The sequence below is a fragment of the Microtus pennsylvanicus genome, chromosome 17, assembly GCF_037038515.1.
Source record: "Microtus pennsylvanicus isolate mMicPen1 chromosome 17, mMicPen1.hap1, whole genome shotgun sequence".
NCBI lineage: Eukaryota > Metazoa > Chordata > Mammalia > Rodentia > Cricetidae > Microtus > Microtus pennsylvanicus.
In genome coordinates, this window is record NC_134595.1 from 46,426,576 (window position 1) to 46,439,179 (window position 12,604).

At 42.7% G+C, this 12,604-nt stretch overlaps 1 protein-coding gene across 1 annotated transcript in view; it reads right to left on the minus strand.

The window, feature by feature from the left end:
* Positions 1 to 12,604, minus strand: part of Dner (delta/notch like EGF repeat containing) — a 280,000-nt gene that overhangs the window by 68,180 nt on the left and 199,216 nt on the right. The window contains exon 7 of the mRNA XM_075951627.1: positions 10,250 to 10,363. Coding sequence (XP_075807742.1) covers positions 10,250 to 10,363 — 114 coding nt within the window. The remainder of the gene's footprint in view (positions 1 to 10,249; positions 10,364 to 12,604) is intronic.

The window sequence follows — 12,604 nt, forward strand, 5'->3', positions numbered from 1 at the left end:
ATAAATGCAGATGCTATCATGCCTCCAATCATCTTTAGAACAATATTGAATATCTCTTCCTTGGGCACCATGTCCTGTGTATAATAACTCTTGCCATCCAGTCTGATGCTTTGTTCCCCAGCAACTGGCCCCAACAGCTGCCATTCAGTTTCCAGAACTACCTTTCTGGAAGTTCTTGCCAGTTCCCTGTATGTTCGTTTCTCTCTTTTTCTCCCCACCCCCTCTCTTTGTGGTATGTCCATGTCCATGTGGATGAGCCCACCCAAGTGTGTGTATTTTGTCCATGTGTGGAAGATCACATGCCAACACTAAGTATCTCCTTCTGTGGCTCTCGACCCTTATTTTTTGAGACAATCTCTCGCTGAACCTGGAGCTCATCTATTCCTCCAGGCCGTCTGACCAACAAGCTCGAAGGACTCACCTGCCTCCACCACACCATACCCCTGGCATTAGGTAACAAATACAACGGTGCCCAGCTTTTGCATGGGTGCTGGGAGAACATACTACAATCCTCATGCTTGCACGATTGGCGCTTTCCCTACTGAGTCATCTCCTCAGCCCCTTTGTGTTCTCATCCATGGCTCACATATTAGACATGCTTCTCCTGACAACTCCAGCCTAGCAGAATTTCTATCACAACACCCCACTTTCTTCTTCATAGCAGTTTTTTCTCATTGGAAATGGCATAACTGTGTATCGGCTCACCTGCCATCTGTCTTTCCACCCTCGATGAGACCAGGGCCTTCCCGAATAAGAACAAGGATTTGCTCCCCTCATTACTAAGTCTCAGCAGCAACAAGTGCTTAGGTTATTGGAGGCACTGAGTAAATATTTGTGGAGTGAATGTGAGGATGAACAGAAGTGGGATGAGAAAATATTTTAATAGAGTAGTCAGAGAAATACACAATAGAGTAGTCAGAGAAAGAAAACTGATAAATATGGATTGGGTTTTAGAGATGACAATGAGGAAATAGGAAAAAGATGAATATTAGTCACCAGATATTGTGATTGCAGGTTTATAAATGAATAATCGCTGAATCAAATAAAGGTAGAGAGTTTAGTTCTGAGTGTTCTCTGGATGGTACAGCAAAGTGAGGAGAAGGTTCACTTAAGAGTCATTCCTCAGTGAGGAGTCCAGAATACATGGGAGATGCTGAGAGGTGTTAGGGATGCTGTGGGATGCTGCGGGATGCTGGGGATGCTGGGGAATGCTGAGGGATTCTTTGGGGATGCTGTGGGGATGCTGCTGTGGGGATTCTGTGGGGAAGCTGGGGGATGCTGGGGGTGCTGTGGAGATGCTGTGGGGATGCTGAGGAAGGCAGAAAGATGCTAGGAGATGATGCTGGAAATGCTGGGAGATGCTGCAATGTTTCTTCCCATAGATACTGGAATGATTCCTTTCATACATGAAGGGTTGGAGGGATGAACCAGGCTGTGGTTCTGGAGTCAGTAGGTGGCACCACTTGTGATTCAAAAGAAGTGAGAACTAGACTTTGTGCTGGGTCTTAAAGAAAGCCCCAGATTTGGCTCAGGAAACAAGGAAGAGGAACAATGTTGGACTGGGAGAAGGGGTTTTGAGTAATGCATATGGAAAAGTTAATTGTAAGCACATTTGTTCTCCTCCTAAGAGAGAAGACAGTTGGGTGGGATAAAGAGATGGGGGAGTATCTAGGAAAATCAAAGCTATCAGATCCAATAAGGCTGCAGTTAAAATGTGACTTTTAGCTGGGTATGGAAGTATGCACTGCATCCCAGCTACCTGGGAGCCTGAGAAAAGACAGTCAGTCACTTGAGTTTGAGACCAGTCTAGCAACATGGCAAGACCTCAGATAGGTAGGTAGGTAAGAGATAGATAGATAGATAGATAGATAGATAGATAGATAGATAGATAGATAGATAGATAATAAGATAGGTGATAGATGAATAGATAAATAAATAAATTATATGATAGATAGATAGATAGATAGATAGATAGATAGATAGATAGATAGATGATAGAGAGAAGGTAAACAGATATGACTTTAAGATCCTATTTTAGTTTCTTTTCAAAGGACATTAAAAATGATTCTTCAAAGACATTCGCCTAAAATCTAAAATGATTGTCTTTTGGGGACCGAATCATAGAATGTTTTTCTTTGAGCTTGCTTGAATATAGATGTTTCTGGTAATTCTGAGTAAATGCCTAAAATGAATTATAATGCTATATAACATCTTAGCTATCATAGAAAAGCAGACTGTGGTAAAATGCATTGGAAATAGCCCATGGATTGGCAATTCCAAGTGGATGCCTGATGTCACAGTGACCAGAAGCTTCACTCAGTGCAGACTTGATTTGTAAGATAACACATTACTCATATAAATTAAATTATGATCATTCATAAATGGAGAAATTCAAAAGGAGACCAGTGGGGGGAGGAAAAAATCTTTTAAAAAATCTATCTTAGGAGAAGCATAAGTATCAATCAACGTGATGTTGATGTTAAGTCATAAAAGATGAAATTGGGTCAAAAAAGAAGATTTAGTGAACCCAGCTTGCTCAGGGGACCTTCTGTTTCCTTCTTTCTGGTGCTAGAATTACAAGTGGGTGAGCAAGCCCACCCTACATTTACATGGGTTCTGGGCATCTCGGCTCTGGTCCTCACAGTGAACATTTTAACTGCGGAGTCACCTCCCCCCCCCCATACACCATCCCTATACACTTCTTTTGGAAGAGAAAACACTAGGGCATCATCATAATCATCCATGCATTCATTCACCAGGCTGGAGCTCCAGGCTGCCACCTGTCAGTCTGAAGCTACCCATCAGCATGGATTTCCCAGGCGGAAGGAATGGTGCCCAAGAGAGACAGGACCCAATCCCTCACTAAATGCCCCTGCAGCTGTTGTCCTCACAGATGATGTGGGGGAGAGTGAACAAAACTCTCTGCAGTATTTCTACTTAAACGATTTCAGAGACACTGGACTAGGCACATGAGGAGGAAAGTAAAGAAATAAGAAAATGAGAACTCTTGTCATAAAACGAAAACTAAACTGTATGGACAAACCACAGAAAGCAAACCTCACTCACACTTAGCAAGGCTCAGTGAAGGCCCTGCTCTGTTTCCAAAGGTGAAACTCTACACCACTTGGAAGCCAAGGAAGGGTCTTGGCTGCTAAGGTCCCTAAGTGGAGTGGTGGCTCAGAGATCCTGCCAAATGGGAGAGGAAGAAGCACATTTATTCTATCCTGTTAGGTTTATGGGAACATGTTGTAAGTTCTTATATAAATACACACAATTTTATGTGGTCCTCAGAGAATGCTTTCACCAAGGCATTATCCACTTTAGAATACTGCAGACTGCAGCCCACTCCCAGAATGGTGTGATACCTAAACACATATTAGGTGATGTGTCTAGTCTCTGGACAGGATATATAAGCTCAGATGCAACTCCTGTACCATGTGTTGTGAGCTTCTATAAACCCTTTGAGGTACAGAGCATTCCCACTGAAATTGGAGTTGGACAAGAGGGTTTATACGGTTAGGGTACTCCAGGCTGTAAAACTTGGGAAGACAAAATAGTTTGGATAAACTCATGGAGCTTGTTGTAAGACCTCTGGGCTAATATAAAGGTCTAGATCCCAGGCCTCCTCTAGTGTTGCTTACACTTTGCACTGTGATTATTACCTAAAACAAAGTATATGTATGAATTTATCAAGAGACTCTTAAAATGATATATTGGTATCAAAGACATTTATAAACAAGGTCCTTTAAAGGTAGTAATTAGTTGTCAAGATCCTATAACCAGGAGGCAGGAAGAGATATAGTTTTATATGACTCCCCCAATGTGCCATGCCCAATTAATAGTCATTATTCTAGCTAATTTATTCAGTACTCCCTACTTCCCATGCACAGAGCTAGGGTCTGGTATTCTTCACAACCCATGCGCTGGTAGTATCCTCATTTTGAAAAGGAAAATGAGCCTCAGAGATACAAAGACTTTGGAGTCTAGACACAGATCTAAGCAGTGTGAAGATGGAGGTGGGTCTTGTATCTTATCTGTTGCTTTCATTGGTTAACTAATAAAGAAAACTGCTTGGCCTGATAGAACAGAAAATTAAATAGGCGGAGTAGACAGAACAGACTGCTGGGAGAAAGAAGCCGAGTGAGGCAGTCGCCATGATTCTCCCATCCGACACAGACGCAGGTTAAGAATCTCCCTGGTAAGCCACCAGCTCGTGGTGCAACACAGATTATTAGAAATGGGTTAGATCAATATGTAAGAGCTATCCAATAAGAGGCTGGAACTAATGGGCCAGGCAGTGTTTAAAAGAATATAGTTTCCGTGTAATTATTTCGGGTATAAAGCTAGCCGTGCGGGTGGCCGGGTGCCAGGAACGTAGCCTGCCGTTCCTGTTACAACAGTGTGACCCTAAAATCCATACTGAAAACCACTTGGCTCGGTAGCCTCACCATTAAGCCAAGGTTTGGGAGCCTTCTGGGCCAGAGAACAATACCCCATGTTCATGCCAGATGGGGATGTTTCAGCATCATGAGTTTAAAACCAGAGCTGCAGGTTACAGTCAGGAGATAGAAGATGAAAGTCTCCGCCAAACTGCAGTGTTTGCCTTCATGGTGACACAGCAAGAGGGGTCCACACAAGTCCTATGATCCATGATTCCATATAGAAGGGGTTTAATGTTTGTAAACTTTTAACACCACCAATGTTTTGGGTTCATTGGATAAAAAGATGCTTTTTGCAAACATCACATGAAGCCTACATTTGTACTTGAGTCTCGGGCTACTACAAGCCTCCTGTGACAGACATGCTATGAAGAGACTCCATTCTACTCTGCACCATGGGAATGGTCATACCTGCAAGCACAATGAGCATCCCTTATGGCTAAGTGCTTTAATCATTACTGCATATTTTTATTCCTATTAATCTCCGTGGTGTCTTTCAGCTTTCCCAGAGAGAGCTGGGCTGCTGAGGTTAAGATGTTGCATGGATAGATGAACGGATGGACGGATGGATGGATGGATGGATGGATGGATGGATGGATGGATGGATGAATGGATGGTAGCATCTAGACTGTATTTGCATATTTCCTAAACATATCCACACATTGAAAAGTCAGGATTTAATTATAGGGTATACATAACCAGAAATCTTCAGAATTAAAATCCATATAGCTTAAACACTTAAAGATCTCAAAGTTCCAAACTAAACATGAGATATCTCATGGGAAGGAGTGCAAATAACCAGAAACCTTCAGAGTTAAAATTCACCCAGTTTCAAATTAAAGGATCTCAAAGTTCTGAACCAAACACGAAATAACACTGAAGGAAAGTACCATAGCCACAGGCTAACATACCAGCTTCTTTCCTTGTCTTTGCCATTGTTAGCACTCAAGTGGTAAAAGTAAATTTAAAAAAAGTTTGTTTTGACTTTTTTGCCATCCCTTTTATAATTAGAATGAGAAATACTTTTTAAATATGAACCTAGGAAAGGTAAGTAGAAATTCAAATTAAAACCAGAATTCAGAGGCTGGAGAGATGGTTTGGTGGTTAAGACCTTGTACTTCTTCTACAGAGAACACTGATGTGGGAGGTCCTTCTGTCTTGGTTAATGAATAAACAAACTGCCTTGGCCTGTTGATAGGACAGAACTCAGGTAGATGGGCAAGACAGAACTGAATGCTGGGAGAAAGAAGGACAAATTCAGAGAAGAACACCATGGAGCTGCCAGAGACAGGCTCTGGGAATTTTACCTGGTAAGCCACTGCCACATGGTGATACACAGATTAATAGAAATGCATTAAATTAATATAAGAGTTAGCCAAAAAGAAGCTAGATCTAATGCACCACACAGTATTTTAATAAATATGGTTTCTGTGTGATTATTTCGGCTCTGGGCAGCCAGGACAAGCAAGCAGCTCCCTGCATCAGAACACAAATTTAGTTCTCAGCTCCCACACTGAGCAGCTCACAATTTCCTGTATTTCCAATTCCTTGGGATCTGCTGCCCTCTTTTGGCCTCTTTGGGCATCTATACTTACACGTGCTCATTCTCACATACACATACACATAATTTAAAATAAATAGCATATTTTCAAAAAGAGATTCAGCAATGAAAGACAAACATGTTAGTGTCAGAGATCCGTGCACACAGATACACCCCAAAAGACAGAATTAGTGGTGGTAACACAGCTGTCTCCCTAGTGCCTGATTCTGAGCTGTGGGAAAGGCATTTCAAGAAGGCTGATGTCAGAAGACAGCTCCCAGGAAAGACTTCACCCCTGAATGCTCATTGATCAGATGGAAAAAGGATCCTTGAAGGGAAAGGGAAGAAGGAAGACTGGGTGAGAGACACCAGCAGGCTGTGATGAAAGCCCCATCCACAGGAAAATCCCTGGCCCCATAGATTTCTGACCTGAAGAAGCCTGCTATGAGCAGATTCCATGATTCTTTTCTAAAGAGAGGGTCTCCTTGTCCAAAATGAAGAACTGAACTAGTAGAGAAGGAAATAATCTTTAGAACCCAGCAAACTGCATTTACTTCACTAGCGTTCATGGCAGCAGAGAGTCATGAAAAATCGGCATCAGGGCAGCTGCACACAGGAGGTCATAGCAGTGTGACAGTGTGCACAAGATGCATGCAAGCCCAAGTCAGACCACATCCCACCATGGAAAGGGGAGTCGGGCCATAGAACTATCGGCAATTATTAGCTCCTGGGAAAGGGAGAGTTTTCACTTCGAGAGTAAAGCTCCCGAGTTGGCCATGGAAGGTCACATATCTAAGAACATTTTGGCAGCACAAATTGGTCTTGATGTTTTTTTGGTTTGAGAGGGGGTTGGAATTTTTTTGGTTTTGTGTTTTTGGTGTGTGTGTGTGTGTTGTTGTTGTTGTTTGTTTTGAGCAACTTTATGTTAGTGGACGGTGAAGTGTGTGTGGTCATGGATCTGGGAAGAGATGGAGAGTGAATGCGGTTAAAATGCATTGTACCAAATTCTCAAAGAACTAATAAAGATAAAAATTATAAGCATCACAGGTGCTGGGGTGTAGCTCAGTCAGCAGCTTGTCTTAACATGCATGGAATCCTGGCTTCAATCTCCAGCCCTGCATGAACCAGGGGGTGATGTACGTTTGTGATTCTCTCACTCAGTGGAAGAAAGCAGTGAGTTCAAAAGTTCAAAACCATCCTCAGCTATATAAAGAACTCGAGGTCAATCTGGGAGATAAATCCTGTCTCAAAATATATATATGATAAAAATACACATCATAGGACTTACTTTAAAGAATGTGTCCAGAGAATATTAACGTGGTTAAAGAGCACTGGAGGCCAGCCACCTGCCTTCCAGTTTCCGGCTACATGACCAGGAGCAAGCTACGTGCCCTCTTCCCAGACTATTAAATAAAAATGGTGAGGAGTGTGGAAGAGAGATGGGGTAGGGTAGTGGTTAGGCAAATATAGGCAAAGTACAATGTATGGGACACTAACATTTCTCAATAGAAGACAGACCACTTTGTAAAATGTTTGTCACCAGTTATGTTTTTGCTATAAAGCTTCCAGGACTTCCCATAGCCATTTCAATCTTCACTGAATAAAAAGATGTCTCACTGAATAATATTTCTGGAAAACTCACACTCATCCTTTTGATTCTTGAATGCCACAGTTTGGACAGAATGGAATATTCACAGGGCCATAGGATGAATAAGGATCTTAGATGTGGTACCCATGGCTTAGACAACTGTAGGTCAATGGCTCTTATTTAGACTCAGCCAATACTTCTTCCTCAGTGGCATCTTGTTGGAATGAGCCAAGGACCCCTCAAACACATCTCTAAAACACCTCTAAAAACATCTCCATTTCTGTTCCCTCCATTGGGGAAGACAACCTACTGGAAAGTGATGGAAGCCACAGATTCCTGCCTCTCTGCCCCTGCCCTCCGTGTCAGTCCTTCCCGAGAGGTCCTGTCTTTGTCCCCTGAACTTCTCTCACTCACATCAGCTTCTTGCTTCTTCCCAGAGCCTGTGCTTCAATTCCAGGGAGTCAGCTATTTCCTGGATATCTGCAACTGTCCCCAGTCCTTTCTCCTGATTTCCACTCTCCTCTTGCTCCATGTTCAATACTGTCCCAGAATGAAATGACCAAATCACTTGGCTTAAATGTGCCAGTGGTTTAATGGTAATTAATGATGGAGCAATAACAAAAATCTCAAATATTTATTGAGAGCATGCCCAACCTCTGTACAGTACACGTTTATCTGCATGAGATTTTATTAAAAATGAAAGGAGATGCTTTGAATCCCTTACCCTGTGAAGAACACATTACCATCTTGTAGCTACAATACTGAAGCCACAGAAGGTAAGTTACTTGTCCGTGGAATAGGAGGTAAGCTGGACATGAACCCTAATCCTCTGCCTCCCTCCACTCCAGGATGAAGTAGTAGTGCCTTGCCTGCAGCCCAGGAAGCCCTGCAAGCCTTGCCCTACCCCTTTTCCACAAACTACCTCCAAGCCCTCATCTTAGCATTGCCTCTGTCCTCCGGTCTATACCAAAGACACTGTACCTGGGAGGGACCTTTTTAGCTGCTCCAACCATCAAGGTCCACTACCTAGTACAGCACCTGGTGCATAGAAAGTACTCAGGAAAGTCTCTGCCAAGAAGAAAAACTACATGAGTGAAGGCTAAGTCCCTAGATTCTAGTTCAAGCTGTACAGTCTCTCCTCTTTAAGCCTCTGGAGTTTTCTTGGACCTTTCTAGTAAATACCAGAAATAGAAAAGCATTTGGGAGTTGACTAAACTCTTGCAGAAATCCCATGTGAATTCATAATGTCCCAGAACCCTGACCTTGATTGAAGGTAAAGTCTAAAAAGGGGTAGGTGGCCACTGACTCATCCGGAGTGTGACAAAGCTTTGCAGAACTGCAGAGCATTCGTAGGCAAGTAACAAAGGTGCTGCTTGCTCAGCCATCAGCCCTGGTACGCTTCCAAGTCTCCCTGTTTGTCTGCACTGCCCAAGAAAGATAAAGGCAAGGCTCATAAAGAACGTGGTTCCCCTTCACTACGGGAGTCACATGCATTACCAACGCACAAAATTGGGGTTGGGCTGGAAGTCAGTCATTCTGTCCATGCTCCTTCCTGGGTGAGTAGGAATTGAACCAAGGGGCAGCTCACAGGAACCCTGTATTAGAAGAGGGCTGGGCTCTTGGCCAGGGGCTACTGAAGATGACTGGACGTATGGAGATATTGCCTTCTGTGTGGGCTCTGTGTTGCATCTCTGCAGAATATGAAAAGCTACATAGTCGCCTATGTTGTGTCTGTGAATCAGGAGCCGACGTGACAGTTTTAAGCACTGAAAAACTACTACAGCATTGTTCTTATGCCATTAAGGGTTTAAAGTCATCCCCTCACAGCAGAAATGGGAGCAAAATCGCTCCCAATGCCAGGTTCTACCTTCCATCACCTGCCTGTCTCTTTCCTAACAGTAAACCCGTCTTTTGAAATAAAAACAACCCTAAAGTGAGGACTCTCCAGGTGGCTTAATTTTCCTCAGCCATCATAAATTTGCCATAAAGCACAAAGAAGGCAAACTTCATATCGGTTGTTTTTAATGTGTATTTGTATGGAACCTAAAACAAGTCAAGCAAAGTAGAAAAGTGGAGTTTTACTATTTGGTTCTATTTTATCACGCTAACTCATTATATATATATATATATTGCTTACTCATTTTATATGTATATGTCAATAGACATATGTCAATATGTGTATAAGGGTCAAATTTTGGAGATATGCATGTGTGTGTCAAAATCACAAAAATTTCTAGGTTATAGCTCTTATTCAAGCAGAGCAGAAAAAGGAATCCATGTTGGACATGGCAGTGTATGCCTATATCTTAGCAAGTTAAAATCATCTTCAGCTACAAAGAAAGTTCCAGGCTAGCCTGGGCTACTTAAGACCCTTTCTCAATAAATAAAAGAACAAGAAAACTGAGGGATCATATCCGGCCTTTGCGCTCTCTCGCTCTCTCTCTCTCTCTCTCTCTCTCTCTCTCTCTCTCTCTCTCTTCTCTCTCTCTCTCTCTCTCTCTCTCTCTCTCTCTCTCTCTCTCTGTGTGTGTGTGTGTGTGTGTGTGTGTGTGTGTGTGTGTGTGTGTGTGTGTTTCTCTTGTATAAAGTGTTTAGAAAGAAAAAGTACCAAATAGACCAAAAGAATTTATGGTTTAAAGAGGAAAATGAAAACCTTTCCCAGAGTACTAGATGACGTCTTACCTTCCAGACACTGGCAGGTGAATCCACTGACGCTGGAAACACACGTGGCTCCATTTCTGCAAGGATCTAGGACACAGTAATCGATCTTGGTCTGGCAAAGCTCTCCAGTATAACCTGCAGAAAAAGAAGATGCCTGCTGTCCAAGACCTGCTATTCCAAAACCACCAGAGCCACCCACAAACTGAGGGACTGAACCCCCAAACTGAGGGACTCTGCCAGAATCCACCCTTGGAAACAGCAGTCTTGCATAAGGGTGTCTCAGACACTCCTTGATCTCTTGTAGTTTTATAATCAGAAACCACCACCATAAACTTAGAGCTATGGTTCAAAATTCATTCACTTTTCAAATTGTTTTCTCCCACATTAGCTCTGAGTTTTATATTACCAGAAGCTTTAGAAGCTGAGGTTGAATTGCACTATCCAGAGGACAGGGTCCCCCTGACATCAGGTGCCCTGGGCCTGAGATGAGTGCTAACTTCCCTGGGTCACCACCACACCGCACTATACAGAGGTATTAGAGAGTTTTAGTGGATAATATTTAGACCCAAAAGAAGCCACCTGTGTTAACTCTGTACCCTGTGCTCTCATTTTAAAGACTAAGAGTTTGCAGCACACACAACAAAAATCACATTAATATATTATGCTTAATACTTCTTTGAGTCATAAACCCAGCTCTCCCTTCTCAATGAAGCTAGCCCCCCAGCTGATCCTGTGGGGTAGTGACATAATCCCAGACAAGCGGTGGGAAAATCAGGCTGTAAATCTCCTAGAACACCTTGGGCAGCCTGGAGGCTTTAAATAAATCCCAGATTTTTAATTCAGTTTGAAAACATAGCCCTCCAGAGAGGCAAGTTTAATGAAAACACCACACTAAAATGGTCCTCACCTTAGAGTGGGCAATGCTTCAGGAAAAATATGGAAAATACAAGGTATAAAATAAAAAAGTAAAAAGGGTGCTCTTGGCTATGATATTTGAGTGATGGAATCACTGGTAGTCTAGAGAAAATTCCCATTATAAATTTTAATCAGATGTATTTTCTACACAATTTTCATTATACAGTAGTATCTCATATGTTTCCCATGGAGTCCTGAACAACATGGAAACTTGCCTTTCTGGATTATTGGTTTTGAAGGGCCATCACCAGCACACACAGCTCAGACTTGAAAAACTCACCATTGCCTGTCCAGTGGGTGTGAACTACAGACAGTGAATGGAGGCGATTATTTTAGCATCTCCCATTGAGTCCCTTCCCCATTCACTCCAAACCAAGCCAAGGCATTTCTAGTTATCCACGGGGATGGGATTGAGAGACCAGCCTGGAGACCAGCCTGAGAGCTAAAAGGCAAGAGGCGACTTCAGAATTCCAAAAGGAATCTTTCAGTATGACATCACAGCAAGAATGTAGCTTCAAATGAAAGCTCTAGATTCAAAGTGGAAGGCAGCATGCTTACAAGGGGAATGCTGTGAGGAGCCGTTTGACTTAAAACGGTACGTGTTTTTTATATCTGAGAGAATTCCTCTTCATCTGAGGTCAACACTCATCTGATCCCACACACCACTCCCCTGTCCCATCCCTTCTCTTACAAATAAGGAAACTGAGGATTAGAAAGATTAAGCCATTTACACAATTGCCAGGGATTCAAACTTGTGAAGGCCCACGCCCTTAAACACAGCTATGCTTAGTCACCAAGCAGCCTAGACAGAGAGTAGACCATGGTAGCTCCTGCCTGTAACCTCAGACTTGGGGATCCTGCCGGCCTTGAGTGGGTGACACTTGTGGAGGTTCTCCATCGTTTGAGAAAGTCTGATAGAACAGCTTTCTTATGTCAAGGTCAGAAGTGGGTCCCTAGTGAGGGAGCTCTTGTCTGGGATAAAAACACTACCTCATTATTTCATTCCTTTATGGTTTAAAGTCTTTCAGAATTTTGAAAGTGTAAGAAACAGAAAAATATGGTTTAAAAGACTGTGGCTAAAAGGATAGGCTTGTAATCTAGGCGTCTACTGGCATATCTATGGCTCGGCATTCCTACAAATGAAAAACAATAATTGAGGCATGAGGAAGTGGTGTGGTACAGAGGGGAGGTTGGGATTATGAGGTTATAGGCTATAGAGCATCCCTGGCCATACTGCAAATACCTAATAATTACTAGCATCCTAGCGACCACTAGCATCCTAGTGATTGTAGATGATACCCATCCTTGTGTGTGCAGAGTGGTTTCAATGCCTGCCCATGCTAGGCTGATCACGGAGCAGCCAAAATTTATCATTGACCTTTCTAATTGATCCTCTACTCTGTTACACAGTTTATTTCTAAATCTTTGCTGTCTTTATTTTCTGATCCTACCAATGGACTT